The sequence below is a fragment of the Opisthorchis viverrini genome (assembly GCF_000715545.1).
Source record: "Opisthorchis viverrini unplaced genomic scaffold opera_v5_391, whole genome shotgun sequence".
Lineage (NCBI taxonomy): Eukaryota > Metazoa > Platyhelminthes > Trematoda > Opisthorchiida > Opisthorchiidae > Opisthorchis > Opisthorchis viverrini.
Window position 1 is genome coordinate 283,724 of NW_008752049.1, and position 27,897 is coordinate 311,620.

The 27,897-nt window shown below is 41.3% G+C and overlaps 2 protein-coding genes across 2 annotated transcripts in view; one reads left to right on the plus strand and one right to left on the minus strand.

Moving 5' to 3' along the window:
• The window catches only part of T265_10650 (hypothetical protein), a gene marked incomplete at both ends in the record, with an annotated part of 31,854 nt that extends 15,486 nt beyond the window's left edge, over positions 1–16,368 (plus strand). Inside the window, one exon of the mRNA XM_009177093.1 lies at positions 16,277–16,368. Coding sequence (XP_009175357.1) covers positions 16,277–16,368 — 92 coding nt within the window. The remainder of the gene's footprint in view (positions 1–16,276) is intronic.
• T265_10649 (hypothetical protein) overlaps positions 4,946–27,897 on the minus strand; it is a gene marked incomplete at both ends in the record, with an annotated part of 58,510 nt that continues 35,558 nt past the window's right edge. Inside the window, 2 exons of the mRNA XM_009177094.1 lie at positions 4,946–6,267; positions 26,796–27,064. Of these exons, the coding sequence (XP_009175358.1) occupies positions 5,431–6,267; positions 26,796–27,064 (1,106 nt within the window). The remainder of the gene's footprint in view (positions 6,268–26,795; positions 27,065–27,897) is intronic.

Below are 27,897 nucleotides of genomic sequence, written 5' to 3' on the forward strand. Positions count from 1 at the left end.
CCTACGGTCGTTGTAAAGTTAACTGCTTTTTAGACCATTAAACCTTGAATTACCTTGAATTACCTTGAATTAGTTGTGCAACAAGTGACAACAGGTGAGTGACAACAAGTGAATCTCAGCTGGAGCAAACCTTAGAACACATGGCTTGTAAAATGTGATGCTGGAACAGTGTAAACAATACACATATGGCAGGATACAAAACGAACTTGACAACGAATGCCAAGAAAATGTTCTTATCGCATACTGCTTACAGCACAATGATTAATCTGTCTTACGTCACCCGGCTGTCAGTGTCATTGAGAGCTTGCCCGAAGTGGTCATCTTATTCTCATAATAAGTTTTCGCGTCTTTCGCTTACTGAATATTTTTGTCAACAGCAAGTGGGAGTTTTCGCAACCCTGAGTTTATTGCTGACCTCGTTACCAAGTCTGCTAATTTGAATGCAAATACTTCGGCACGGTTCCAGGAGATATCTTCAATGCGCCATAGGCTGAGCATGTTCTCTGAACTTTGGCAAAACATGTAGGCACGAATCCCTAAAAAATAAGCAATAAGGAGGACCATCCAGATAACAATATTCCGCAAATTGGTATCCAAAGTTTCTTGTAGCACATATTCTCCTGAAGTGGGTTTATTCATATTTCCCACCGGTGAGTAGTGGAATACACGTAACGCTAGAACCGCAGCGAAACTCCATCCCACAGAATCGAAATGAGTTCAAAAAATCACGAGGGCCTCCAGCCATTATAAGAACCCTGAATTATCGTAACTTTTCAGTGGCATTGGGTTTGGTCCGCACATTCCTAGTTCTACATTACCCACTAGGCGACTGATTTCGGTGCGGGACCATACACAGTCCTTTCGGGTCTTGATTTCATATAGCAAGGATTAAAACAAAAGCAAGGCAAACACTAAAATAACATTTCGTAAGTAACTATCTTTTTTCCAGCGATTAGGATAGATTTTTACCTCTCCGTTGACTGCCCTTTTGTCTTTTGTTATTTGCTGAGCTTTGAAGTGGCGGATTAATTATGCGAATTTGGCACTAGTCTCCTTACAAGTCAGCAGTATCGTCTGCTTGTGTGTTAACTTTGTTAGTTGTACGACATTCAGAGTTCGTTGGGCCATTATGACGCGCAGGCATTCCGGCGCTAGTGATTTATGTTTGTTACACTTCCATGCAGGCACAGGAAACTTGAATTAAGCAAGTCACTTATTAACTGGCCTACACTAGCCATTTTAGTTGGTGTCAAAACAACGTTAGAGCTAAGCCGATTGATCGCAGGTGGCAAAATGACTGGAGGCTTGCTCAATCGACCCGGCCGTACAAACCACCAGCCTGTATTTTCATCAAGTGTCAATCATCCCTGCGGTGTAGACAAAGATTGTGTTCCCATACCTGAACTATCAACTAACTTGCCACCGAAACCATCCGAGGACGTACGTGCCTATGTTGTGGAAGAATTTATACTGACTCTGCGTAAAGACTTTGGTGGGCTTTCTGAACAGCCAGTTTCTTGAAAATAACTTCAACAATCGATATTAGTTCCCGATGTCCTTCTTCTTCCGACTGGTTAGTTGACCATTTGTATCACACGCTCACGATATCTACAAATAGGCGGTGCTTAGAGTTGACGTGTACGGCACATTTGATCACACGCCCTAACATATACAGATAGATTGAGGTTTGTCTCATTATACCCTCCGGCTGGCCGGTAAGCCTGGAGCGATGGCACATTGCGTGAGGATTCTACTCGGTCCCAGGGTTGAATGTGACTTGTTGGCTTGAATTCCGGCTAACGGTTGGTTTTGAGTTGCCTGCTCGTGCGACTTAGGCATGGTTCGAGTTACTGGAAATAAAATACTGACGGGTTCTGGTGTCAGTTAATGCCCAGAAAAATTGCATTTACGAGGTTTAGACCTTCTGTCTAGATCTCTACGGATTGATTCACCAAATGAAAAAAAATTACCATTCTTGTAGTTGCTCCGATTACTTCAGAAGACCGTCTGAAAACGTGGACAACGGAATGTAACTGCGCCAGCTATTCTCTGACTATTAGCTGTTTCTGAAACAAACATTGTCAACGTCTAACTTGAAATCTTCCCTCTGTGAACCGAAGGTGGAACCCATTTGTTGATGGAATTACGATTCGAGGCCACCATTCTTTCTGGGGCACGCAAAATATTTTCCTCAGCACGATGGTGTCCGGAAATCTGCTTTCTCAAGCGCCCACCGAATTGGCTAGAGATTCAGCACTCCATCATCTACTGAGAAGAACTCTAGATCGGCGAGGCCAATGCTGGCTAGCTCAAGTATTCTGCAATTAAATGACAAAATACTGGTAGTGAGCACATGGATAAAGTACGCAAGATACCCTAGTAAACATGATCTAGATTTTCAGCGCTGTCTATCCGATACTGGCGAACATCTTATCAATGCTGTTACAGCCATTAAGCCCCAGTGATGCCACAGAATATGCAACAGCAGGTAACTGTAAAGACGGCACGCGCAAAAAACGAATATGAGCGTTTTTGTGCACTGAACGAATACATCAGCTTTTCAGGCAAACAACGGTTTGCTCGTATATCTTAGGGGGACGTAAGCCATGCATCAGAAGTATGGGTACTCTTAAAAAAGTTTTTGTCCTGTACGTCGGGCTAATCTGTGCTGTAAAGCCCAGAAGCAACGTATTCCCTTTTTATCTTATTTGGAAATGATCAGAAATAAGCACATCGCGAGGAGTTCAACCTCGTCACCTCCCAAATAATTGTCTGAACACTTAACCACCCAGCAAGTTGCTTTACTCACACTTAGATGTAACGTCACTTATGTTTGAATCACGAAATCTATATCGCGTCGACTGGCTCCTGGATTGACAATTCTTCAGATGGAATCTTCACACATCTTGCCGAATTTGTCCTCTGAGCTACACGTAGGCTGTTTTTAGAGCAAGCGGATTTTGGACGTTGAAGTAGGTGATTCAGCATAGATTGGCTCCACTTAAATGAAGGAACCTTCTTTGAAAATTTCAAAATTCTCCTACGATACCAACAATGAATCTTGTTCCTTCAATAGGTCAAACAAGATGAGCCCAAATTATAGAACTAGGTTTTGAAGATCGATAGAAAAACCAAAGACCAACGCACCAGAAAATGTAGTGACTGGGCATCCATTATCCAAACAGTGTACGTGTTTCACAAAGGTGTGGGATTTTCGCACCATAGCTCTAAAACTGGAGACTGTGGGACCTAAGCACTGTACAGCGTGTAGTGCAGGCAACTATTTATTGTGAACATGGATGAACGAATTCAACAGAAGGCACTGGTTTGTTTAGTTGAACGTCTACTAATGGCCAACAATCTGGACTTTATGAAGGTGAATCTAAGCATCGGAATATGTCACCCATTGTACAGTTCGGTCAACCCCAAATGAACCGACTTTTCCCGCCTACAATAATTGATTTATTTTGACAGTCTTGACCATCCTTAGACTTTCTGCTTAAATTATCCAACACGAAATCTATAGCGATGGATTCCATTCCAAGTTAACAGTATACGTACGTCTCTGAGTATATAAATGTATACATATATATACATATGTATATAAAGCTATGAGTTTCACAAACTCTTGCTTGTCACAATTTGTTCTTGTTCAGGATACCACTGTTACCTCAATAAGGAGAAGTGTCTGTCAAAGTCAGTGAATCTCAACGGCAAGGATCACGTTTGTTGATTTACGTCTCTTGTGGCGTCAAAAGGGCACATCATTGGGTCTTAAGTGTCACACGTACCGAGCTACAATAAGGCCTGTATTGTTGTGTGCTTGCGAAACATGGCGTCTACGAACAGATGACATGGGGTTTCTTTCGGTTTTTGACCGCCGATGCTTCAGAAGAGTTACTGGCGTTAGGTAACTTCAACGGGCAATTAAGAAACGGGTATGTGGTTGTGCAGTATTTACATCAATCGCGGAAATATCCAGTACCATCAATTAAAGTTGCTTAGCCGTGTGACACGAAAGCTCAAATACCGTCTACTGGGACGGGTAAACGGTTCCCCATGCCTCATTCATAACAGGATATGACTTGGTGAAAGGATGTCAAAGAAGTTACAAACAGTTTGGTGTTATCAGTGTCGCCCGTCTTCCAAGATGGGATGCCCGTGACCTCTCCTGTGCTTTTCCGAAGATATTGCAAAAAACGTCGGTGGATCGCTGATTGGACGCTTGGAGTTTTAGGCATCTCTGAATGCTTGCGATTGGTTAGCGCCAGGTCAATTGCTCACTGTTTTTCACTCTAAGGTTTCAAATATAATTAGATAAACCTTATGTTTGTACGGTACTATAACATCACTGTCAACACTGATGTTGCTGACTTTGATTGTAATCATTCTGAACTTAAATAATTTCTCTGGCATCTAAGTTTTCTTCCACGAAATTAAATCAATGTTACCCGGCGTCAAAATAAGCTTCTTTATAGTCTCAAAGTGTACCCAAACCACTGTAAACGTGTTGATTAAAAACATATGCTAGTTAAATTGTTGCCTTTGGTTTCATTTTAAAATCTACTTGTTAAACACTGTAAATTTCCTGACACTTTGCGGACAAAACCTTGTATTCTTTCAGGCTCATGTAGCTTGTTTACGGGGGATCTATATTTTTGCGACCAATTGCATTCACACTTGTCCCTCCTTTTAAAGAAGGCAAAAGCATTGTTATATTTTCATCGAAAGCCTCAAGAATTATTCACTGGTCAGGAATCGAATTTCTCTGTTCAGCGCATAAATATTTTACACGAATTTTCTTCTGCTATGATTTGAAGACAAAATTCGATTAGAAATGCCACCATTCTGAACCGCGAACTCAAGAACGGACTGATGATCATCGTCCCCATTGGACCAGCACTTCGAATAAGTCATTCTGTGCGAATTACTTCGATCTTTCCTGCGGAACACAGATTGATGCTGGTACTGTTTATTACTGCATGTAAAGGTTGGTGGTCAAACTGACGAAAAAATAAACACTCCTTCACTGGACCAAATAATAAAATTGTCAAGATCAGGATGATTTTCCTCAAAATAACATTATGACAAAATTGGGATAAGAAACCAATATTTTACTCTTGCACTGGTGTGACGAAAAAGCGACGGTTAGTTATTGCAGGACCGGCCTTGAAATGATTTCGGAGATTTTTGATATGATTGGTGTGTGTGTGTGTATGCGAAAATAGGGCGATATACAAAGACAACAAAAAGACCTACTTGAAAAAGCATTCGCTTCTGCGAAAACAATAGAAGCGTATTTCATTACAGGCAAATTAGACATGAATTTGGTCGATTTTACGCAAAAGAAGTTTGAGGGATATTGTGGGGGGAGGAAGCATCAGATGAACAACAGATAAAAGTGCTTTGTACAGTTGGAGTCTCCATGTATCACAGAAGTAAACATGTCTTTGAGGTGTGTTCATCTTCCGCTTTATGCATTTTACCCTTGAGCGCATTTTTATCTCGTAGGTCAACAGTGGTCACCTCTTCAGTTTGCTTCAGGGTGGTTTTGTGATGTTTCTTGTGCTTCACTGTTTCACCGTTCGGTGGCAATGACTTCTTCTCACGTGATTTTTTGGACGATTTTTTGGGCATAAATGGGACCTTCCCTTCGACGAACTTCTTACCATGAACTTGGAGAATTCTGTAGATGCCAGTGAGGCCGTTTTGAGGACCTTCGTCAAGAGCTTTGCGCAATTCAGCATCATCTACATCCCACCACTGACGTAACAGATCACGAACCTGCTTGTCACTTATCTGGTTTGGTGATGGATTACACTCATGCGAGCGTTGAAACCAGTCCTGATTAGAAAACCAGTTGCACTGTTCGGTCTGACAAATGTCAAATCGTTTCTGGGTTGATTGACACAACAGACCATTGATTAATTGTTTGCAGTTTTGGTTTACATGGGCTGGTACGACGTATTGCCCATCCAAAACTAGTCGCTTAATTTTCCCGATTGAATCGCCACGAAATGGAAGCTGCCCAGCAACCATATAGAATATAAGCACTCCAAGAGCCCAAAGGTCTACTGCAGGACCTGTGTAAGAATCTGCAACAAACAATTCGGGGGCAGCGTAAGGAGGCGAACCACAAAACGTCGTCAAGGCATCTTCTCGGTTGATCTTTTTTGAAAAGCCAAAGTCACCAACCTTCACAATTCCACTTGCCACGAACAGTACGTTTTCCGCCTTTAGGTCACGGTGAACTACACCACGCTCGTGCTGAAATAGAAACAAGTCAGCTTTAGTTTGACAGGATTCGTCCAATTATTGAACGGTAACCCAACTTAGAAGCAAAGATATAAGCGCTTATGAGGCAGGCTTTTCTTTCACAAAACCGATCTCATAGGGGACTAAGTGGATTAAACAGGGCTCCACAACCAACAAATCCAATAGCCTGATGTCCGGACTTACTAGTGGCTCCATTGTTTAAGGTGATTTATCCGGAAGTAGAAAACACTCAAAAAACGAAGTGTGAGGGATACGGCTTAAAAGAAACCAAACATTAAGTCTCAGAAGATTGTCAGAAATAGTCCGTTGTCAAAGTCGGATGGCATGAACCAGTGAGCACCATCAGAACAGCAGTGGAATGAGAAAGTCATAGAATTTGAACGTTATGACCGAACGCAAGGCGCTACTGAGAACAGATATTGCTTCATATGGTACTTGACGGATCTTCTTCACTGGAGCAGTATTATTTATTAACGATAAACTGAGAGAAAATGACGCTTATTAGATCAGTTCTTATGCATGCCAAGTTGAAAGAATATCAGGTGTTTGCATAAATCTCTTGTGTCATGACAGGAATAAACGTTGAGAGGGAAGTGGACAAGGGCTGAAAGTTCAAACAAGACAGGAACTTGAAATAATATCGGCAGGTTGATCGGAGTAAGAAGTGAGGACAAATAAAGACAGCCTGAAACAATACGAAACCCCTTCAGCTTCCCGGGGCTACATTTGACTAGGTTTGCGAAATGAGCCAGAGGACATTCCGCTTCAGTGCGGAAGTTCATAGACTTCACCATACAAGCTTACCAATACTTAGGGGAGGAACCAATAATGCACGGGAAACACATCAAAGGTTTACTAGGGGCTATAGAACTGTTTGCTTACACTGAGTGCTTTATGTCTGCCGCCGATGGGTGAAACAGGTTCTCCCTAAATCCGAACTACTCGTGAGTAGCGAAAAAGCCTCGAAATATATCCCTACAAGTGTTAAGTATGGGTGCCGTGGTTGGCCAAGAAATTCGATCATGGACAACGTGTACGTTTGGAGTCTGTGGTGTCGGGTGTATTGAACGTCTTGATTCTCTTGAAAAATCATGATCGATTTCTATCTTAGGAGTGTCAATCAAAAATCGCTCTGACCATGTTATCGAATAGGCGCAAATGATATGAAAATTCCATTTCACTTTGACCACATAGATACAATTCACGATGGATGACTTTATTTGCATTTGGTTTTGACGGGAGATTCACGTAGGACCCAGATGAATCTGTCATTTATGTTGTTTAACCAACTGAATGTGCTCTTCTCTTACGGTTATACATGTATCACGATGTCTCTAATAGCATGCCAGCTGAAACATCAGACTACCTGGTGAAGAACATCATAAATGAGAGACTCAGCTGGGTTCCAGGTGAGTCTCCCGTCGGAACCAAATTGCTATGCTAATGAGAGTATTTGTCGAACTCTGTCCAATTTGGGTTTAAGTAGAACATAAAGTTGATGGAAACTCGGGGACTGTGTCTACCTGGTGAGCCCCAAGAAGGGCAAAACTGGTCTTGTCTGTCAGAGTTTTCAGCAACCTTATGAGTAGCTAAAACCCTGTTTTTAACATCAAAAATGGTTGGTTCTAGCTATACTGATTAAGGTCCACGTTTCGTAATTTCCTACTGTTGTCAAAAACATTCAGACTGGATTTTTAAAAACGCGCAGTTCAATGGGATATTTAAAAGTTTAATAGCTGCACATCTTAAAGTAGCCTGATGATTTTCAGTGATGAAGCCGGAAGAGGTGAATGCATTTTTCTCCAATAAAATAGCAAAAGGAACCTCAGAGGCACTGCCCAAGCTATTGCACTCAATAAACGTTCGTTTTTGATGATAAATAACAAGTCAATCATACTGATCGGTGGACATTTCGCTTCGACCCTGACATCATACCAAGCACATCACCGGATGCTGGTTTGCTTTCCAGAACTGCCCATTTCTTAACGCCGAGCACAGCACCATTTCCTGGGGAAGGTATCTGAATTCTTAGGAAAGTGTGAATTCCAAAGTAGTATGCGCATGGTGGTCAAACATAGAGACTATTGTTCTGTGCGCCTGAGAGACCGATGAAGAGGTTTGTTTTATTTTTAGACTCAAATATAATTGGCTGGCCGGTGACGAATGCTCTGGCAAGTATTCCTTATGTGCACTTTGTGCATGAACCACATTGGTTAATCAAGAGATCGATGCTGTCTCCGACAGACCAGGGAAGGTTTACAAATTGTGTTGTGTGAACCACTGTATTTGTGCTCAACTCAGGCTTCTAACCATGAGATACTTTTTCGGTTTATTTGATACTATCTTATCGTTATGTGTTTGTCCGAGATTAGTATTTCTAGCGGCGCAACTATTTTCCCTGACGTGTTTAAAACTAATTCAGTTTTTAGATAGTGACAGGTAGACTTTGTAAAGTGTTCTGGGAGAATTTGCCCCTTGGTACTGCTCTTTTTTTATCCGATTGAGGCAATCTAATATGAAAGACATCGACTTGGAGACAAACTAATATCCTGTAGCTACTTTACGTCAGTAATCATACAAAATCACATATTCTACATTACCCATAGTTACTGAACAAAGGAATTAGGCTCAGAAAATCGCTAGGGCACGAACAACAGGATTTAGGTTAAAAAGATAGGTCAAAATTGCCTTTGATAACTGACAATGCAAGTACACCTGATTATCCCTAACCACGACCTACCCCAGTGAATGTCAATGCGTTCAATCAAAAGCGTACCGAATTAATCCTTTCTCGACTCAAGGAAGCGTACAGCATCCCTGGTTGTGTAGAAAAGGTCACGGTGATAATAATACCTGATTACATTTAATTTCAGTTAGACATATAATTGTTAAGGCACATCCGTCCTAAATGCTGCCACGTGCACAGCAACAGAGGATTTTTAAGATAATTTCATTCTGAAGAAAGAGACCTGTCGAATGCAACATTTCAACAAATGGCGCAGAGGGGTTTTATTAACCTTATTTGTACGGTACTTGTGTGTATATCATTTAGCAAGTATGCTTCAATGTAGGTAAGGAGCAGAAAAGCGGAAATAATATCCTTTACGTGGGCCCAGATTTCCATGTATCTACACCCTAGCCCCATGTTTGCAAGCAACCTCTGGTCATGTAAGCTGCAGTACGATACCTAAACGAACAAGTCACACACCAGAAAGTGTATCGCCGTTTACAAAATTTGTTAGTTTCCCTGTTCTCTGAAGAAACCGTCTAGGCACAACCTTAACGAAGGAATCAGTCTTCCTGGCTTCTTACCTTTACGTTCTGAACACAAATATGTCTTTATAAAATGGTACAATTTAAGAACTATTTAAGAAAGGAATGTTTTTGTGTGGCTCAGTTGCTCGCAACTTGAGTCACCCGGTGATCAAGCAAGTGGTACTTCATCTACACAGTCAAAGCTGAACAATACTACAACCGTGTGAATAGTTAAGAGGTTCACTTGGAATACAATCGCTAAAACTGGAAAAGTTCTTCTCATCCAAGGCAAACCAGAGCACGAAAGAGAGTAATCAGTTTGCAGGACATAACACTTGTAGTGGAATGTCAGGAGAATAATAATACTAACAGGTTTTTTAATGAAACTCTCTGGTTCGGTACACACCTGTTACTCATGCTCAGATCCAGCGCACATAACGAAACAAAGAATATATTACCAGATAAATGGATGGCAACTTATGTAAATAACGCCAGACGACCAATGCAGCAAAATGCGGATTCTAAAATCAAGGCTGGAAAACCAAACGGCGGTTTATCCAACCTTAAAAGGAATTGCGAGCAACTGTGCATAGCAAATTAATGTTCAGGAGAAAGAGCTAGCTGTTCTTCTCACTTAGTAGGAATAATATACATGGGAAAAACAATTTGAAAGTACAGTTTACTGGCTGATTCTAAAATCAGACAACTGGTTGGGCAATCCTCCGATTTGGAAACGGCTTAGCTGCTCCGAATCGGTGTTTCCTGTAAAGATGGATTAGTGTAGGCGGGAGACTGATCAAAATCTCAGATGACGAATGGACTAAGAACGAATAGGAATAGATTTCTGATTGACTTTGCTGTGTCAATCTCATCGGATACACCTAATCCATTGTGGAACTAACAGTGACTGACAGGTTGTATGTCTTCTTATGTGACAGTAGCTTTGAGATGATTCAGCCAATATGCTGAAACGTCAACAAGCATGTTGAAACTCTGTTGATGTAGCCGCTGCCGGTAGAGGGAAAAAAGTCAGCACATGCCATTCTGGTGAAAACCAACATTTTACCTAGATTAAGAGTTACGCACAAGCAAGCTGGTTCAAGTAATCTATTCGAAGTGGATTTGAAGTAGAATTTTATCCTATCGCCAACCAAATTGGGGACATCTTTTTGTTATTTAATGGCTTTTGATCTCAGTTACAAACGTTCCAGCCAACAGTGGAGCAGGCACGTATAAAGACTGCCGGCACATGATTTCATGGTACAATTTGCTTGGAACACATGAGATTTTAGTTGTCTTAAATTCAGTAAAGAGCAGAGGATGCTTCGACTGTTGCGCGACAGGAAAGCCGCTGTAAATAATGCGTTCTGCGGCACACTACCAATGAACATGTGAGAACTTTCTGCTCTGCAGATGCAATAAATTATTTCTGGAGGTCCTTTAAACAAAGGTTCATGGAGGCGACAGAGCACAACACAGATGGATTGGATGTGCCAAACTAGCGTTGAAGAATAGTGAAATCGGAGCATTTCTACCCGATGGACTCCATTTTTTAGCATTAAATGCCTTTAGACCAGTTAACGATCTGGACCAGTTTGCCATATTTTAGGTAAGCAAACAAGTGACCAGCTACCAGACGCGGCATTCGAGTTTATCTATCTGTGGATGGAATGAATAAGTACTTTAGAAAGCAAGTGGAAGCTTCATGTGTTGACTGTGGTGATTACTTATAATAGAACTTTACAGATAACATAAGAGAGAATTCAGACATTACTATACTGTTGTTCAGGAATTTAGCTGAATTAAACTGAATGTGGAAACCGTCTAGGCACAACCTTAACGAAGGAATCAGTCTTCCTGGCTTCTTACCTTTACGTTCTGAACACAAATATGTCTTTATAAAATGGTACAATTTAAGAACTATTTAAGAAAGGAATGTTTTTGTGTGGCTCAGTTGCTCGCAACTTGAGTCACCCGGTGATCAAGCAAGTGGTACTTCATCTACACAGTCAAAGCTGAACAATACTACAACCGTGTGAATAGTTAAGAGGTTCACTTGGAATACAATCGCTAAAACTGGAAAAGTTCTTCTCATCCAAGGCAAACCAGAGCACGAAAGAGAGTAATCAGTTTGCAGGACATAACACTTGTAGTGGAATGTCAGGAGAATAATAATACTAACAGGTTTTTTAATGAAACTCTCTGGTTCGGTACACACCTGTTACTCATGCTCAGATCCAGCGCACATAACGAAACAAAGAATATATTACCAGATAAATGGATGGCAACTTATGTAAATAACGCCAGACGACCAATGCAGCAAAATGCGGATTCTAAAATCAAGGCTGGAAAACCAAACGGCGGTTTATCCAACCTTAAAAGGAATTGCGAGCAACTGTGCATAGCAAATTAATGTTCAGGAGAAAGAGCTAGCTGTTCTTCTCACTTAGTAGGAATAATATACATGGGAAAAACAATTTGAAAGTACAGTTTACTGGCTGATTCTAAAATCAGACAACTGGTTGGGCAATCCTCCGATTTGGAAACGGCTTAGCTGCTCCGAATCGGTGTTTCCTGTAAAGATGGATTAGTGTAGGCGGGAGACTGATCAAAATCTCAGATGACGAATGGACTAAGAACGAATAGGAATAGATTTCTGATTGACTTTGCTGTGTCAATCTCATCGGATACACCTAATCCATTGTGGAACTAACAGTGACTGACAGGTTGTATGTCTTCTTATGTGACAGTAGCTTTGAGATGATTCAGCCAATATGCTGAAACGTCAACAAGCATGTTGAAACTCTGTTGATGTAGCCGCTGCCGGTAGAGGGAAAAAAGTCAGCACATGCCATTCTGGTGAAAACCAACATTTTACCTAGATTAAGAGTTACGCACAAGCAAGCTGGTTCAAGTAATCTATTCGAAGTGGATTTGAAGTAGAATTTTATCCTATCGCCAACCAAATTGGGGACATCTTTTTGTTATTTAATGGCTTTTGATCTCAGTTACAAACGTTCCAGCCAACAGTGGAGCAGGCACGTATAAAGACTGCCGGCACATGATTTCATGGTACAATTTGCTTGGAACACATGAGATTTTAGTTGTCTTAAATTCAGTAAAGAGCAGAGGATGCTTCGACTGTTGCGCGACAGGAAAGCCGCTGTAAATAATGCGTTCTGCGGCACACTACCAATGAACATGTGAGAACTTTCTGCTCTGCAGATGCAATAAATTATTTCTGGAGGTCCTTTAAACAAAGGTTCATGGAGGCGACAGAGCACAACACAGATGGATTGGATGTGCCAAACTAGCGTTGAAGAATAATCGAATCGGAGCATTTCTACCCGATGGACTCCATTTTTTAGCATTAAATGCCTTTAGACCAGTTAACGATCTGGACCAGTTTGTTTTAGGTAAGGTAAGCAAACAAGTGACCAGCTACCAGACGCGGCATTCGAGTTTATCTATCTGTGGATGGAATGAATAAGTACTTTAGAAAGCAAGTGGAAGCTTCATGTGTTGACTGTGGTGATTACTTATAATAGAACTTTACAGATAACATAAGAGAGAATTCAGACATTACTATACTGTTGTTCAGGAATTTAGCTGAGTTGCAGTGTGGCACCAGCGATTACGCAAAATGCAGTTGGCAACCTATGGGAGTACAATGGCTGCGAAGTCAACTTTCATTGGTACTGGTCTAAGCCATGTATGTTCCACCGGGGTTGCTTTAATTAGCTGAGATAAGTTACTTAATAATAGTGTACAGGGTCACCATAAATTAAGAGATATTGACCTGACTTAGTGCAAACAGAGACGGTCACGGCTCAATCACGACTCTCAATCCACACTCGCCTTTGGCGGCTTCTAAGATTAGGTGCTTCTTGATTTGGGTCAAAACTCAGAGGAATCATTGCAACTAATGCACTTCAATCAATATCGTCAGACTCGCTGAGTGCACTTTTCTATTGCTTGCCTGAACACTTTGCCAAGTATACTGTGACGTTCTCCAACCCTATTTTTAAGAAAAGTAAGATAAATAGGATTTTGCCTGAAAAATTATGAGCGTGTTGAATGCCAGTTTCCATTGGCATAGTACATTGTGTTACAATGCAGAATGAAAGTTAAATGGCACATCCAGTTGAATTTTAGCGAGACAAAAGCATAAACAATAGTCAAGTAATTATTGTGGACCTCAGGTCCGTTTGTTTTGCAGGTTCAATCAAGGTTATTATATTTGCTAATATGTCTGGTTGCAAAGGTCACGACGTTGACTTTCGTAACCTAAAACTTTACCCTACGACGAACGAACATTTTCCCCTCATAATAAGATTCATGTTTAGGGTTTTGCAAAGAAAACTTGCTACAAGCGTCAGGTAAATAGAAAAAATCAGGACGTTAGGCACAGCTCACGTAGCGTTCCTAATACTACTCACGCAAATTGGTACTAAATTCTAGACCTCTAGGTGTAAGATCAACTGGTTACGAGTGTGCTCAAGTCAAATGACGTTGTCAGTTCTTAAAGCTACTCTTCCAAGGAAAATCCCATTTGACTAATCAGAACCCCTGAGTGCAGGAGGGGTACGCTTCCTGTACAAAGAAATGAAAATGACTGGTAAATTTGTCACTTTGACAACGCCTTATGCGTGTCCAAACATGTAAATATTTGCTTACATCAGTTTCTATAATCGATAGAAATGCCAGAGTTTCAGAAGTTGTTCCACTATTCTGTCAACATTTGAAAAACCGCACGGCAACTAAACGGATCGGTTTTTATGTGCTAAAGGCTCTTCAGATGTGAGCTGGGCAATTCGACTGCAAACGTTTTATCACCATCGGTACGTTATTGGGGAGCGTAGTGGTGGGTAGCGGTGGGTTAGTGTCACCTCAGTTGCTGATGAAACGTTTGCAATCGAATTGCCCAGCTTAGCGAACAAGCCAACGACCATCTACGCTACCTAAGCTACCGACATATGGACTAATAGAAAAACTCTTCAGATGTGTTTTCATATGGAAACAAACTCAAATAATTCAAACAATAAGTACACGAAGATCACCATAGTCCATTACTTTCATCCAAGCCGGACCTAAAAAGATAAGCCGACTGCCATAGCTTATAGGTCTTTTATTACTCCTCTTGCTTTTCTAAAAGTACGTGAAACGCTATTCGGGTTACTGACTGTGCATATTCCACCAACAATAGTATTCTTATGGTTCTTAAATATATTCACATGTGAACTAGCCTCCGTAGCTGATCGTGCTGAATTTTGTCCCAAAAGCCCCTGTTTCAAAACCAAGTGTCTAATTTCTAACCATGTAATTTCGAATTGCGTCATTTGCTAGTTTGAAGACTTGTCTTACCTTTAGATCCCATCCCCTCATTAATAAGAACTCGCTAATTTAAAATCAAAAGGTCACAGGTGGCGTAAATTGGCGGACATGGTTGTGGAATTTGAGTACAAGCACTCAATTACTTCAAAACTTTCCAGGTCGGATTTGGGCTGCTGGGCAATACACTTTGTGTAGGACAGAGAATCTATTATTGGGCAAGTTTTTGTTGATTCGGACATCATTCAATGGCATCTGTGCCTTTCAAGCAGTAATTTTATCTTCTGCATTTTTTTCTTCACACACACATGAGAAAACTAATAGGCTTCCAGTTCGTTTGGTATTTCCGTCTAAATTCCCATAGCTTAATTAATCACCAAGCGCTACCAGAATTCAGTTTTTCCTTAGTAAGGATGACAAAGCTTTAGCGAAGGGGAAAACATAATGCTTATTGTTATGGCAACCACAGTAACATGTGGTCGTCAGGTAGTTTCCCACCAGACAAAGTACATGTGGATCAGTTGTCCGAAAATATTTCTATGGTGACAGTAGCATTGTTCTTTAGACTTGACATTCAGTGAGTCGCTTGCTCTTTGGCATTCCACAGTAACTAAGGGCAACTGCCGAAGAAACTTTCCGCACTCCAAAGCCAATGGTTGAGTGATGTAATTTTCATGACACAGTCTGTGGTGGTGGGGAATCTGTGTAATGGATTAAAACAGGGAAAGCCAAGTTTATTGCCATCTATATTGTTCCACACAGCTCTTTTTGTGAGAGCAGTTACTACCGGGTCTAGGTCAAGAAAGCTTATAACTGATGCAGATTCGGAATTTCTCATCTACACAATGGACCTTTCTCCCGCACTTCACAATTGGGCGGCAACCACCAACTGTAATTCTATCGTTCTTCTATAACTGCACAATTATGCCAAGTGGACTGAAACTGAACCACTATTCATTGATGCTTATTTCCACGACAGATTCAGTGACTGCAGCGTCTGGCACTTGGGGCCTTCCAACCAGATAAGGATGACTTGAAGCTCACTGCATTTTATTGTGGAGACTGGTGCCATTGCTCAAATAAGTGAATTTCAACTTATTGATCGCTCCTCACTTTTGAGGGAATCCGCCAACGCAAGTTGTGGGACGTGCATTCTTTTCAAACCAATTTTTGTCACAACTGCAACGCTGATTGGTGCAAAAAGTGCACGCAACCCTGAAAGAGTGATGCCACAAAATCAGCTGTCCTCGCTCACGTAGATTCTTTAACGTATCATATTCAGAAGAATAAAATGCATCCTATTCTGCAATTAGTCTACTGATCAACACTGTCGAAGTGTTAAGTGCTGTTTCCGAAAGTCATCAGACCGACATCCAAATGATCTTGGTTTCAGAAAACATTCTTATTTTTGCAGGCGAATTCGAACAGTTGGCCTATCCTCTAGTGGTTGGAAAAAACATCGGTCTGAATAACCGTGCCATTGCATTGGCTCGAATAGAGATATGACAGATGTATTGATCTCACTCGGCATTTCAAGTGGAACCAATACCACCTTGTGGTCAAACGGAATCAGATTTGTCCCATTATTTGCTCGTGAGCCATGGCAACCGACAATATGAAAACTTCCAACATGCTCACCATGTCCGTTCTTTTGGTGGAATGCTTCCAGTCGTTAAAAAATAACTATAGACCATAAGCCAGACAGATTCCGGCTATAAGACAGCTTCACAAAATCAATTATGAATCCATGCTTTAAAACTTAAATGCATTCATTCCTCTTAGGATTTTATGGCCTTAACATGAGAGTGGTTCCCCTAGCAAAAATCGTTTATCATTGAAGACTAATCAAATGCGTTGATAAATCACCCTAAAAATAACTGCGTTTCTGCTGCTAGGCAGCATTTTCACGTTTGCTGTGAAACTTACTTGCAACAGTGTGAGATTCGTGATACCAGAAAGTCTCCGGTACCACGATTTGCCGAGCGATAACAAGCAGTAGGTCAACTCACTCTCCCAAGCCTGTGTAGTTTCAGCATTGTGAGTGAAGGGAGGAAAAGACGATTGAATTCTAGGGTTCCTTCATACGGACGATTCCCCAACAGAAATGTCTCCCATTGGTGTCCGTAAGATACTGAGTCAAGGCAGTTAAACTTTGTTTACTTAAAAGCCTCTTTTACAAGCCGTCTTTAGCCACAGCATAAAGTCCGCATGAGTGGTGGGTGAATTTAAGCTCAGCTTTGCGTTTGGTGCTACCGTACGGACAGGAAGTGTACACGGACAATGGTGCAAAATGTCTACGTTTTTGTTCTGCGTAACTTACATATTTCACTGACTGCTTACTAATTTACAGTCCATAAAGCTGCTCCTAAAGCACTTTTCACTTATTAAGTAGTCCTCCTCATTGACGCGTGAGCAAGAGGGTTGATTCGAACGCGCTGTTTTGCTAGCAAGCTCAACGGCTCAGAATATAAGGGATGTATACTCCAGTAGCTTTCAAGTACGAGGACCACTTTTGTTGGTGAGAAATCCGAATAGTCGTTATATAGCGAATTCGATGAGAGGGAATTTACCCTTTTGTCCACGAAATTAAACAGTTCTGCGGATTCCGGTATATGTGAGTTAACAGTAGCAAGGGAGTTGCAAACGATTCTCTAGGAAAACAACCGATGGGTCTACAAACTTTGTAAAATAGTGCAAAAAGTGTCTCAAGTCTTTTTAGCATGTGGTTACCAACATCTCAAATGACGTAAGTTGCCGCACGGGGACCTCAAGGCTTTCAGCATACACAACAAAGTTATTTGTGACCAATCAAGGCCGCATATTTAAAATCTGAACCCTCATTTCCATCATACCAGCAGGCCCACAGATGGTATGATTTACTGCCATTTTTTCTCATGCCCTTCTGCCAAGTTACACATGTCATCCTTCCGGCAGGTCAAGCCCCAGTGAAAGAGGCATAAAAACAATATTCTTCTCTGCGAACCAGCAAACTTTCTGAGATAGTTCTGAGTCTGTAACTCAAAAAAGCATGTTCTTTTGCTTGTACAGGTCTGCCTCACAATCAGACAACAACACATCCTGTAATGTAGCCTGATGCATGCTATCCTTGGGACCCGACGGTCTTTTTCGATGCCACAAATATTCTAAAATGGTGAACGTGATATGGGGCTTAAAAAAGTTCCTCGTCAAATACATTTTTGGCACAAATGAAACTTGCGAGGTACGTGAAATTCTGCACAGCCTCCTGCGTTTTCTTTAAGTTGCGGGGGACAAGCTGAAAGATTGTGCACTTCTAAAAATGACAGTGTTCTTAAAGTTGGTGATGTTTAGTCAACAGTGCCTTCATTTTCAAAGATCGGGACAACTTCGTTTGCATACTACAGATCTGAACATATGAATATGAAGACCGGATTGTGTTCAGGAATTTCTGAGGCATCCGATTCTGAGCAAATGTAATTAGACAAAGTGACAGAATTTAGCGTACCTTTGGAGGACAAAACGATTTTTCATTGTCTGTACGCATGTCGCTGCTCTAACACCTGACTGATTTCGAGGACGTGGTCGATGTAGCTTCTATTTGATCAAAATCCTGTGTGACGCATACGGGTTGAGATTTTCGCCCTAAGATAACGAGGACTTAGTACTCCGAAAGCCCTGTTCTAAGGGATTCAAGGTGGTACCTCTGCAATCACTACATTCGATATTGAGTTTCCTTTGGAAGATGGGAACTCCTGTTGACTCACCCTAATTTTCTTCATCAGCAGCCTTCATCTGAATGGCCCTCAAACCCCTATAAGACTGAAGGAAGTTCCACATACACAGTTCAGGTTTCGTTCAAGGGTCGACAGCACAGAGGGAAATTACTGGGTGGCCAACCAATGTGTTCGAATTGCAATATGTATGTACTGAATTCACTAGATTTTTGACCCTACTACATCTTAACCCCAGAGTATAGTAACCAGTCGCACGTTTTATCCCATCTACAAATTAAGTGGGCACAATTTTGAGCAAAGTTAAATCAAAAACGGAAATAGTTAAAGCTTTTGGTGAATGTCCTGTTTTGCATGCGAAAACGCTTCTGAGAAGCTCCTTATTCCTCGCGTTGGACATATTTCAAATCAGGACTTCTCCCACAATAGACACGAACGAATAGCTGTGTTACTGCAGAGATCAATTGGCTCCGATGATTTAGATAAGTGGTAAAGTGGCCGAAACCGGGGTTTTATGAAGCACATTTATCAAAATTACTCTGAAGTTTAGAGCTTTTGCTCTTGAATTCGATACCGACGGCCTCCTTTGGCTGGCATACTGTCATCATAACAGAAGACGATGCCTAATTCCCAAACAGGGCACCTACACTTTAGTCCATAAATGGGGGCATGTAACCCCATGGCGTTCAGGTTGAAAATACTAAACCCACCCTGTGGGTGTATGACGCCTTTGCACTCCACTTTAAGCTCTACAATGTGAGTTACACCGAGTCTGAACATCAGACGTAGAAGATTTGGAGATAACTGGTGAGTGACTCCTCATATAAATTCTAGAACCTACCAGTGTGGTTGGATTGTATGCAACAACTATGCTCGTGTTAGCGCTGGAATTGGTGGCACTTACAAGCTAGCGGGTGGCCTAATGCTTTTCTTCCTCTGTATTACCAGAAATACTGTGTGGGTTTTAGGTTAGGTTTGTCATGCCCCACAGCAATCTCTTGTGTCAATGTCCTGTTCACTGTGAGTATCGTAACGGTAATACACGAGTCACGTGCTCGCCATTTTCAAACTAATGTGATTCGTTCTTTCAGGTAGCTATTATCACGTTGCACATTCTTTTGTCGCGCAATCTATCTTCCAAGGGAATGATACATTTTATCGCAAAGATGACCTGATTCTTATAAGTTGTGCTGCTGTAATGTAGTGTTTAGAAGACAGACGTTGTGCGGCGATAATCACGAGATTATGACTATGGGCACAGCTGATAATCAATATTCAAGAAGATTTCTTTCGTGACCTCCAGTGCTAAAATGCGTATTGTAACTGGCTTACAGTTCTATTTTCGTGTGCAGTTGAAACTAAGATACTCTGTTTAAAAACCCACTGCTATATTCGGATTCACTCTGAATGACCCACTGACAGAACCAAACACGGTAAGACCACGTGTGATGGTGTCTGATCGGGCAATGAGTTTGTAATTACAGCCAATCAGTGAGCAGGGGCAGGCTGTAAGCACGCCCTCCTACGCACATAAAATAATCAGCATGCAACATACATGGTAGATGAGCTTAAAGACAAATTAGTGAAAAGGATTTTCATCTCCCTCGCATTTTAAGCGGTTTGCCAAGTGCGTGAGAGTGGGGACTCGTTCATGTCCTTTGGAAAACTTTCTTTTCAGAATTCACCTACTGATAGCGGATGCGATGTCTGCCTGTTTACTTACGATTTTCCATTACCTAATGCTCGAATTTCACCCGGATCAGCTTACTGGATTAGTTCCGGTATATTTGCTTTCTCATGCCCCCGAGACGCAACATGTGCAGTTCTAAAATATGACACTATTGTCGACACCAAACAAAGTTGTGCGCGCAAGCGCACTTACTCGCTTTCACGGTCGGAGTTCAGTTCATACCCAGCCGACCATGGACACGAAGAAAGCAAATTACTGTCTAATCGGTTCATTTCAAAATGAAATAGATGAGTGGGCACAAAAATAACATACTAAGACGAGCGAATTAGATGAATGGAAATTGTGATCATGGCGAAACCACTCCCAAATCAACCTAAGTATTCTTTCTGACGAAACAAACCTGGTAACTTACTGGTACCACTCAGATACTCCGTAGTGTAGTTTATATGAAGCATTGCACTGTGTAAATGTTTGGTGTGTAAAACTGGCCCATGAAAGTTGTTATAATTAGCATCATCACTGTAGACAGCATATCATTTTTCAACACTAACACCTCGCTACCTACATGCTCGAAGACGGCATAAACAAATGCTATTGGTCAATAATTTCAAATGATATTTATACTTCTATGGTGCTCGAGTTGTTTTCAGATCATCATCGTGAAACTGCTACGGTGTGTGTGATCATATCCATAAGATATTTGGCGGATAGGATTTTTGCGCTGCTTTGCATGGCAAAAGCCTAAGAGTGATGATCGTGTTTTGCTTGGTGACATAACATTAGACTTTCAAGATGTTGGTCGATAAGTGGCTTGAGAGCTGATAAATTGATGTCACCGTTGAAAGCAAATAACTCCGGTCTGAATAACTTTTTTCAACGACAGAAGTGAGAAATTTGAGCCGGCACAGAACTCCTTGGGGTACTTTTTGAAATTTTCCAAGAGTTCCGTATGCGTCATATATTACCATTGCAGTCAACTACGCCGATGAAAATATAGTCCCGATTTATGAAAGACCTAAAACTACAGGTGGTTCTCAGTTACGTCAGCCGGTATGATGGAAGTGGAACCAAGTGAATTTTAGAAAAAACTATTTGACCTGCTTTTGAACAACAAGCAGTCTCCCAAACGAATGCCTACCCCTCACCACAATCGATAATCATTACCTAAACAGGCAACCATAAAAAAGCTGCATTCGGTGAAACATCCCCTGAGGGAAGAGACAGGAATATAACTTCAGTAGGGAGCATTTCGTCCCCTGTGTCACACGTTAACTTCTATACATGTGAAGCCTGGCCCCTACGAGTTAACGATCTTTGTAAACTTGGAGAGTTTGATCTATGGTATTTGAAACGTCTTTCTACAAAGCAAAGAGGTTATCTCAAGCAACTGTCTTACAAAAACCGCCGTTCATAAAAAGGGAATGGACACCGAAGTCTTCAAACATCTGAAGGTGCCCTGTGTAAACCCGACTGGAATTTGTAATGAACTTACACACAGGATCATTTTTCTAGTAAACACAAATGCCCTGGTTGGAGGGACTACTTTATCACTGTTACGCCAGCCCTAACCCGCTAACCACCGGAATAAGTGTAACTGAGAAGCAGTCTGCTCAAAATATCAAGTATACGTGTTGTTCCTCCCGGTCTGGAGGAAGTTGAGTTGGGTTTAGAAACCTCTCCTGCACGGATAATGGGACAGATTTCTCACTATTGTTAGGACTGATGAAGGTATCCCAATTAGTGAAAGGAAATGAAATGGAATATTAGGTCATAAAACGTTTCCAACGTAACCACATGTTTCTTTTATTTACCTGAGATCGTGTGTAGATAATTGAGCCATCGTTAGCGAATGACCCCAAGGTGTCTTAAACAACAGGGAAAGTTTCTAGTACTGAGGTTGTTTACTGAACAGATTCCATACATATCGCTGTTCCTATTTTATCCAAACACCGGAGAGCCCTAGAGAAAAAGTTGTTCTTCTAGCATGTATTCTCGGAAAAAATGTACGCACACTCACAGTGGAGTCTTCATCCTACAGTAATGATACCGTATTTCTTAACGCATTCAAAAGCAGACCAATTTATCGGCAAACTTTTTCGATAGTCACTCAACTCTGGAGCTTCATTACTCCGTCGCTGTGCACACCTTTTTGCTACAACGCTGGAGAGAGTTTTCTGTATGTACCAGTGTACTATTTCACAACGACTAACAGTGCTGTGCTCGTATTCGGGTCCTAATAAACGATCTGGATTACTCGGGTCATAGTTTTGATTTTCGGCGTGCAGAAATGTGACTGACTAGTGAGCAGCGCAATCGGACATGTTGGAGGTTATGACGAACGCCCAGTTGGACTCCACACTTTCTTGCTGAGCTAAAAACTGGTTTGGACAGGACCACTGACCAAATTTTCCAGGTGGTCTGAGCAAAATCGCATTGACTGGGCTGACATTTGTCGAGCGAAGACTTTTACCTATTGCGAATCTTTAGAGGAAGATGTAAGTATTGCGTTTGGGGCTCCACCGTCTATGTACTTCTTTCGGGGTGTATCCGGGATTACGACACCGAGATATTCTACTCATTATAAAATAATCAGTCATTCATGTTTCGGCTTTGAAAAGATTCAAGCGTGTGATCTGTAAGTTTCACGTCACGAGGTGGATAATTTCTTAGACTGTTGCATGGTCATGTGACGACAGAAGTAGTTGAAAGAGAGAAAGAAACATCGTTTTTGTCTACACAGCTAGGATCAGCCTGTTGGTCCCATTAGTGCATGGTCATCCCTATGTCACATTGCTAGAGCTGTTCCCTAGAATTTAGTTCTTGGAACGGATACATCGGGTTTCTTCATTTCTCTATTTTCCGAATGAATTATAAGTTTAAAAATGAAAACATTTCCCGCAGTGGATCGGTACACACTGTAAGGCAGTTGGTGCACAAATTCAAGACTAAGGTTCTCTGAATTTTCAGCCACTACGCTGACTCATGTCGCAAACAGAAAATTGAGTAATACACTCATCTGCAAATCAATTTGATTTTTACGAGAGACTCAACTGAATCTGCGCCTACCTGATGAGTCCCAACAAGGGTGAAACCGGTCGTGGGCTGTCGAAGAGTTTTCAGCAACCTTGTGCGTAGTTTCCTCTAAGAAAGTTGAGTATTTTCAGAAAGACAGACGACAGCATGTATGCTGTATGAAGGTCTCTGTTTCCAAACGATTGATGGAACTTGCGTCGCACTTTGCGTCCCGTTTAGTAGTGAGTGAAATTAGAAAACGGAAATTTGAGTCCAGCGGCGCCGATGTAACTTCGTTCGTTTGTTACCACTGCTTGGCAAGCTTAAATGAAATATTTAGCTGCCTGCTCTAATCAAGTAGAAAGGTCTGAAAACGGCATACAAATAGTATATAGTTGATATTAGTTATGCTGGGAACCTCCGAATTTCCGTTGGTATTTGTGTTGGTAGACAGACGCAATGACAGGAAGCACGATACTAAAAGGGATTCGAGTGAATTGAACGAGTTTTTTACTTTTGCTCGATCGAAAGTTGTGTACGCGGAAGTCGCACCCGTAATGTGTACATTTACTTGTTATATTCCTAAATACAGAGCTGAAAAGGTTCCACCAGATAATCGAGAATTCCGCCAAAATTAGAAGTTGGGGCTATTGCGGGTGAGAATTAATGCTAATCACTGTTTTGACTGTACGAACTGATCGAAAACGCCTTGGTAATCACTGGAATGGTCAATATGCAGTAAGAGGCGACACAGCGTTCATGCGTTTGCTCTAGTGGTTAGAGTGAAACAGATTAGCTAAAAATGCAGTCTGGCCTCTGACATAGTGACTTTCCTCAATAAAATTCGGTTACGCTTTCTACTAGACGTCTAGTTTTCATGCTAACTTAAGCACCTGCGCAGCTATGGTAGAACCCACAGACCACACGAGGGGTTGGACAGTATGCTTTCACCTGTCTGCGAAGCAAATTTTCCGGTAATCTGTATCAGACATTGTTGGGCTTCAGTAGAGACACGGATTGAGGTCAAACCGGAAACCTGTCTAGTCACATTATTCAGTTGTCTACCTTTATACTGGGGCAGTAACCTCTAGTTGCAATGTATGCATATGATACCTCGTGCAATGCCAATGGAAGCCTTATGAGTAATAGCACACGAGAAAAGATATATTGAATAACTAGAAAATCGTTCCACCCAAAAAATGACGATGTCTCTGTACGCAAAATTCGGTCAGAGAATATTGTAAAAGAAAGATACGGCTGACTTTTAGATGAGCCTATCGACTGCGTTTGACTGAGCGATTATCTCCATTCAGATATACCCTTCTTGTTGCAGGGGTTAGGTATCCTACTTTAACGTTGGCTCAGTGAAATGCTATGGGCAGCCAGTTCCAACCAGTTTTTATTCATATATCTTATTTGTTTCTGGTAATTTGCCTTGCTAATGAAATGAATTTCTGACTGGTTACCTTGCAGAATTTCACTGTAGGGCCCTAGGCCAGTTTGTTTAATTTCACAGTAAGTAGATTGCTCCGCAGAGTTATCAGAAATTCCCCGGATAAGTGAACTCTGCATCGTACTACGCAACACGACCTTCAACGTCGTAGTGATCGAGGCCTTGTCGAGCAAATCTAACCAGTCCCAACTGTGTGTGAAATAGCCTTTTAGGTATAACGCATGATTGTGTCGGCATTGATCAGTTGGTCTGTGAGAGCCGGTCAACACTGAGTGTACTCTGAATTGTATACGTTTTGCTTGTTGTACGTCTGCGTTCATGTATGGTGCGAATAATTCTAGCAAACGTGTTGTCGTGATCGGGCATATTACATAGCAACTAGCCCGAGGAAAACAGTCACATTATGCACAAACAACCTGATATTTTATGTCTAGTGAAAATCTTTAAACTAAAGGATATACATACAGCGGATTCACATCATATCCAAGGGTGGAATTCTGATATATGTTAGCCCCTTCCTCCATCATGACTTGAGAGATCGTTATTATCCTAGCTCTCCAATGATACCACGAACAGGTGTATGAGGCACTGAGCATCAACAGAATCTCAAAGTAGTATCCGATTCAAGTGATACCGGTTTACTCAACGGGCTAATGAAACACTAGTATACAGCCGACTACCTGCTACATCATCAAAGCCTTCTGTAGGGATAACAACACATTGCGCCAAATCTGTATGATTCAACATTTAATGGAAGGCCGACCAGCTGTTTCTAAGAAAGCAGACGAGTTATCTTCTACGTGAAAAACGAAAAATAGGCACAGTGCAAACTTATTACAAAACAGACGTGAGGAGAAAAGTGTTGCAGAATGAAGGGTTTCAACCTTATGACATCTAGCCCTTGCGTCGTAAACCCGAATGTGTGGTTAGTGTTTTGCCCTATGATTAGAAACAAATTTCAATACCATAGTTACGCAATTTAATTGAACTCCGAAATGTACGTACAGGTAGAGCTGAGATACAACGGAAATATAGGTGGTTACGTACAACCATCATGTGACATTCTCACTAGGACGATCGATCATAATACTGGGATTGTAGGACTCATTGTTCTGGGGTAAAAGCGCTGCACTTAACTAGGATGCGTACAAGAACACGTGTGGGGTTCCTAGTATAACGGTGTGTACTACTGATGAGGCATGCTAGTAGCAGGTGATTTTCTCGTGTATCTGCTTCGCGCCTATTGAAAAGTGAGATTTAGTGCGGAATTTGTGGAATCGCTTTATAGCATCCGTTTACGTTTGAGTGACAGGCAATGAGTATCCAGGAAATTTCAGGAAGACGCGTTTGAGAATGAGGCGGATACCCAGTTTTTATAAACAAGATACATAGAAGAGTTTTATTTCTTTCTCCAATAGTGTGTAACTGTTCACTTGGCGTGTTATAATAAATAACTCCTCAACGAAAGCCTCCTTCTTTCCACTAGTAGTATCAAACTCCAGTCGCAGTCTTTAAGCACTTCAAAGTATACGGATTATAGTGTTCAAGGTGTGTACTTATTTGAAGTTCCAATCCATATTTTTTCACAGTAGCGGACTAGAAATGATTGGATCATTTGTATGAAAGAGAACAGCTAAAGCTAGAATAAAATGATAGAGGGGCCAGCTAGAATTTTAAAGAAGTAGACTCATACAAGGAAAATATTAACTTAGTACGTCTACATTTACTCCCAATTTTGACCACTTTTCGACGCACAGATCTATAAAATCTGTTCCCAGATACTTCCCATGAGACAAGATTGTGCATGTGCTCAGCGAGCTCAGACAGTAAGATTACAATGTATAATACACGACTGGATCAGCCTAGAAACAAGATGTCAAAATCATCTATACGTTTGTGGTCATTCATATCGTGCTTTTGATTGGACGTGACAGTGCATTAGCAGAATTTTCGGCCTACGAACAAGTCAAATTCAATATTGAACTCAAAACATTCAAAGTTAATAGGTATGGTTTTGACTTGACTAGTATATTGTGTATCTAAGATCCTATTGGACATGTCAACTTACCATGTGTTTGAGGGCAGATACAATTTGTGCGGAAATGTTCTTTGCAGCCGTATCTTCCATTCGGCCGTGTCGTTTGAGATAGGATTGGAGTTCGCCTACTGGAGCATATTCCATAATCAGATACCAGCGATCTGGGAATTCATGGAATTCAAAAACGCGAATAATATTAGGATGGTCCAGACGTTCCATATTGGCCAGCTCCTGTGAGAGCAACCTTCTTGTTTTCGCATCAAATTTCGTCCTGTCTATCACCTTGACCGCAACTTCCGCTAAATAAAATAAGGACAAAAACTGCTGGTTACAATTCGGTTACAGTGCGTCATCGATGATTTCCAAAAGTACGGTAAATTGTTGTTCCCCTGGAGTGGACCACTAAACGCAACACGAGGCCGAGAACCGAACCAACAAGACAGGTACCTCATTTGTGAAAGGTGACTCAAGCGGGCGACGCGTGGCACGGCGACATGTGATCTGTACTCTAAACATAGAATAAGGTTTTGTGATTTATTGAGCCTCAAATGTTAATGCAACATACAAGATGTTCTTGGGATAAGCTTCCAAAGCAACCACCCATGACGTTGACCTAATACCGGTATCTGCCTTGAAAACACAACATACATGATATGCCTGTGCAGCAATGACGAATGAACACGGAATGAAAGTGTGCTTGATTCGCGTCCCAAAGTCAAACCAAACTAAATGAACATGAAACGATGCATGTATGTCAGCGGTCACCACTACACGACAAGAGTTTTGTCAGTTTACTCGTAAGTAGCTGAAGTATTTTCCGGACTTTCTATGCAGGTTTCGACTCACCAAATTGCCGTGCTGGATGGTAGGTCTCTCATTTCACCACAGGCACACAAACATCAGGGTTAATTGGTTATGATACTGAGAATTCAACCATAGGAACTTTGCCAAATCACAATAATAGTTGTGGCTGTCACTATTCAGTATTATCATTACAGATTAATCTTTGCACGTCTTGTCCAGAATGACGACTATCAACTACACACAAGTCCATATTATTCAAAATTGCGGTATCCCGAAACCAAGGATGTTTTTGGTTGGATTTTTTGTCGTTAAGTGATAGTTCAGTAGT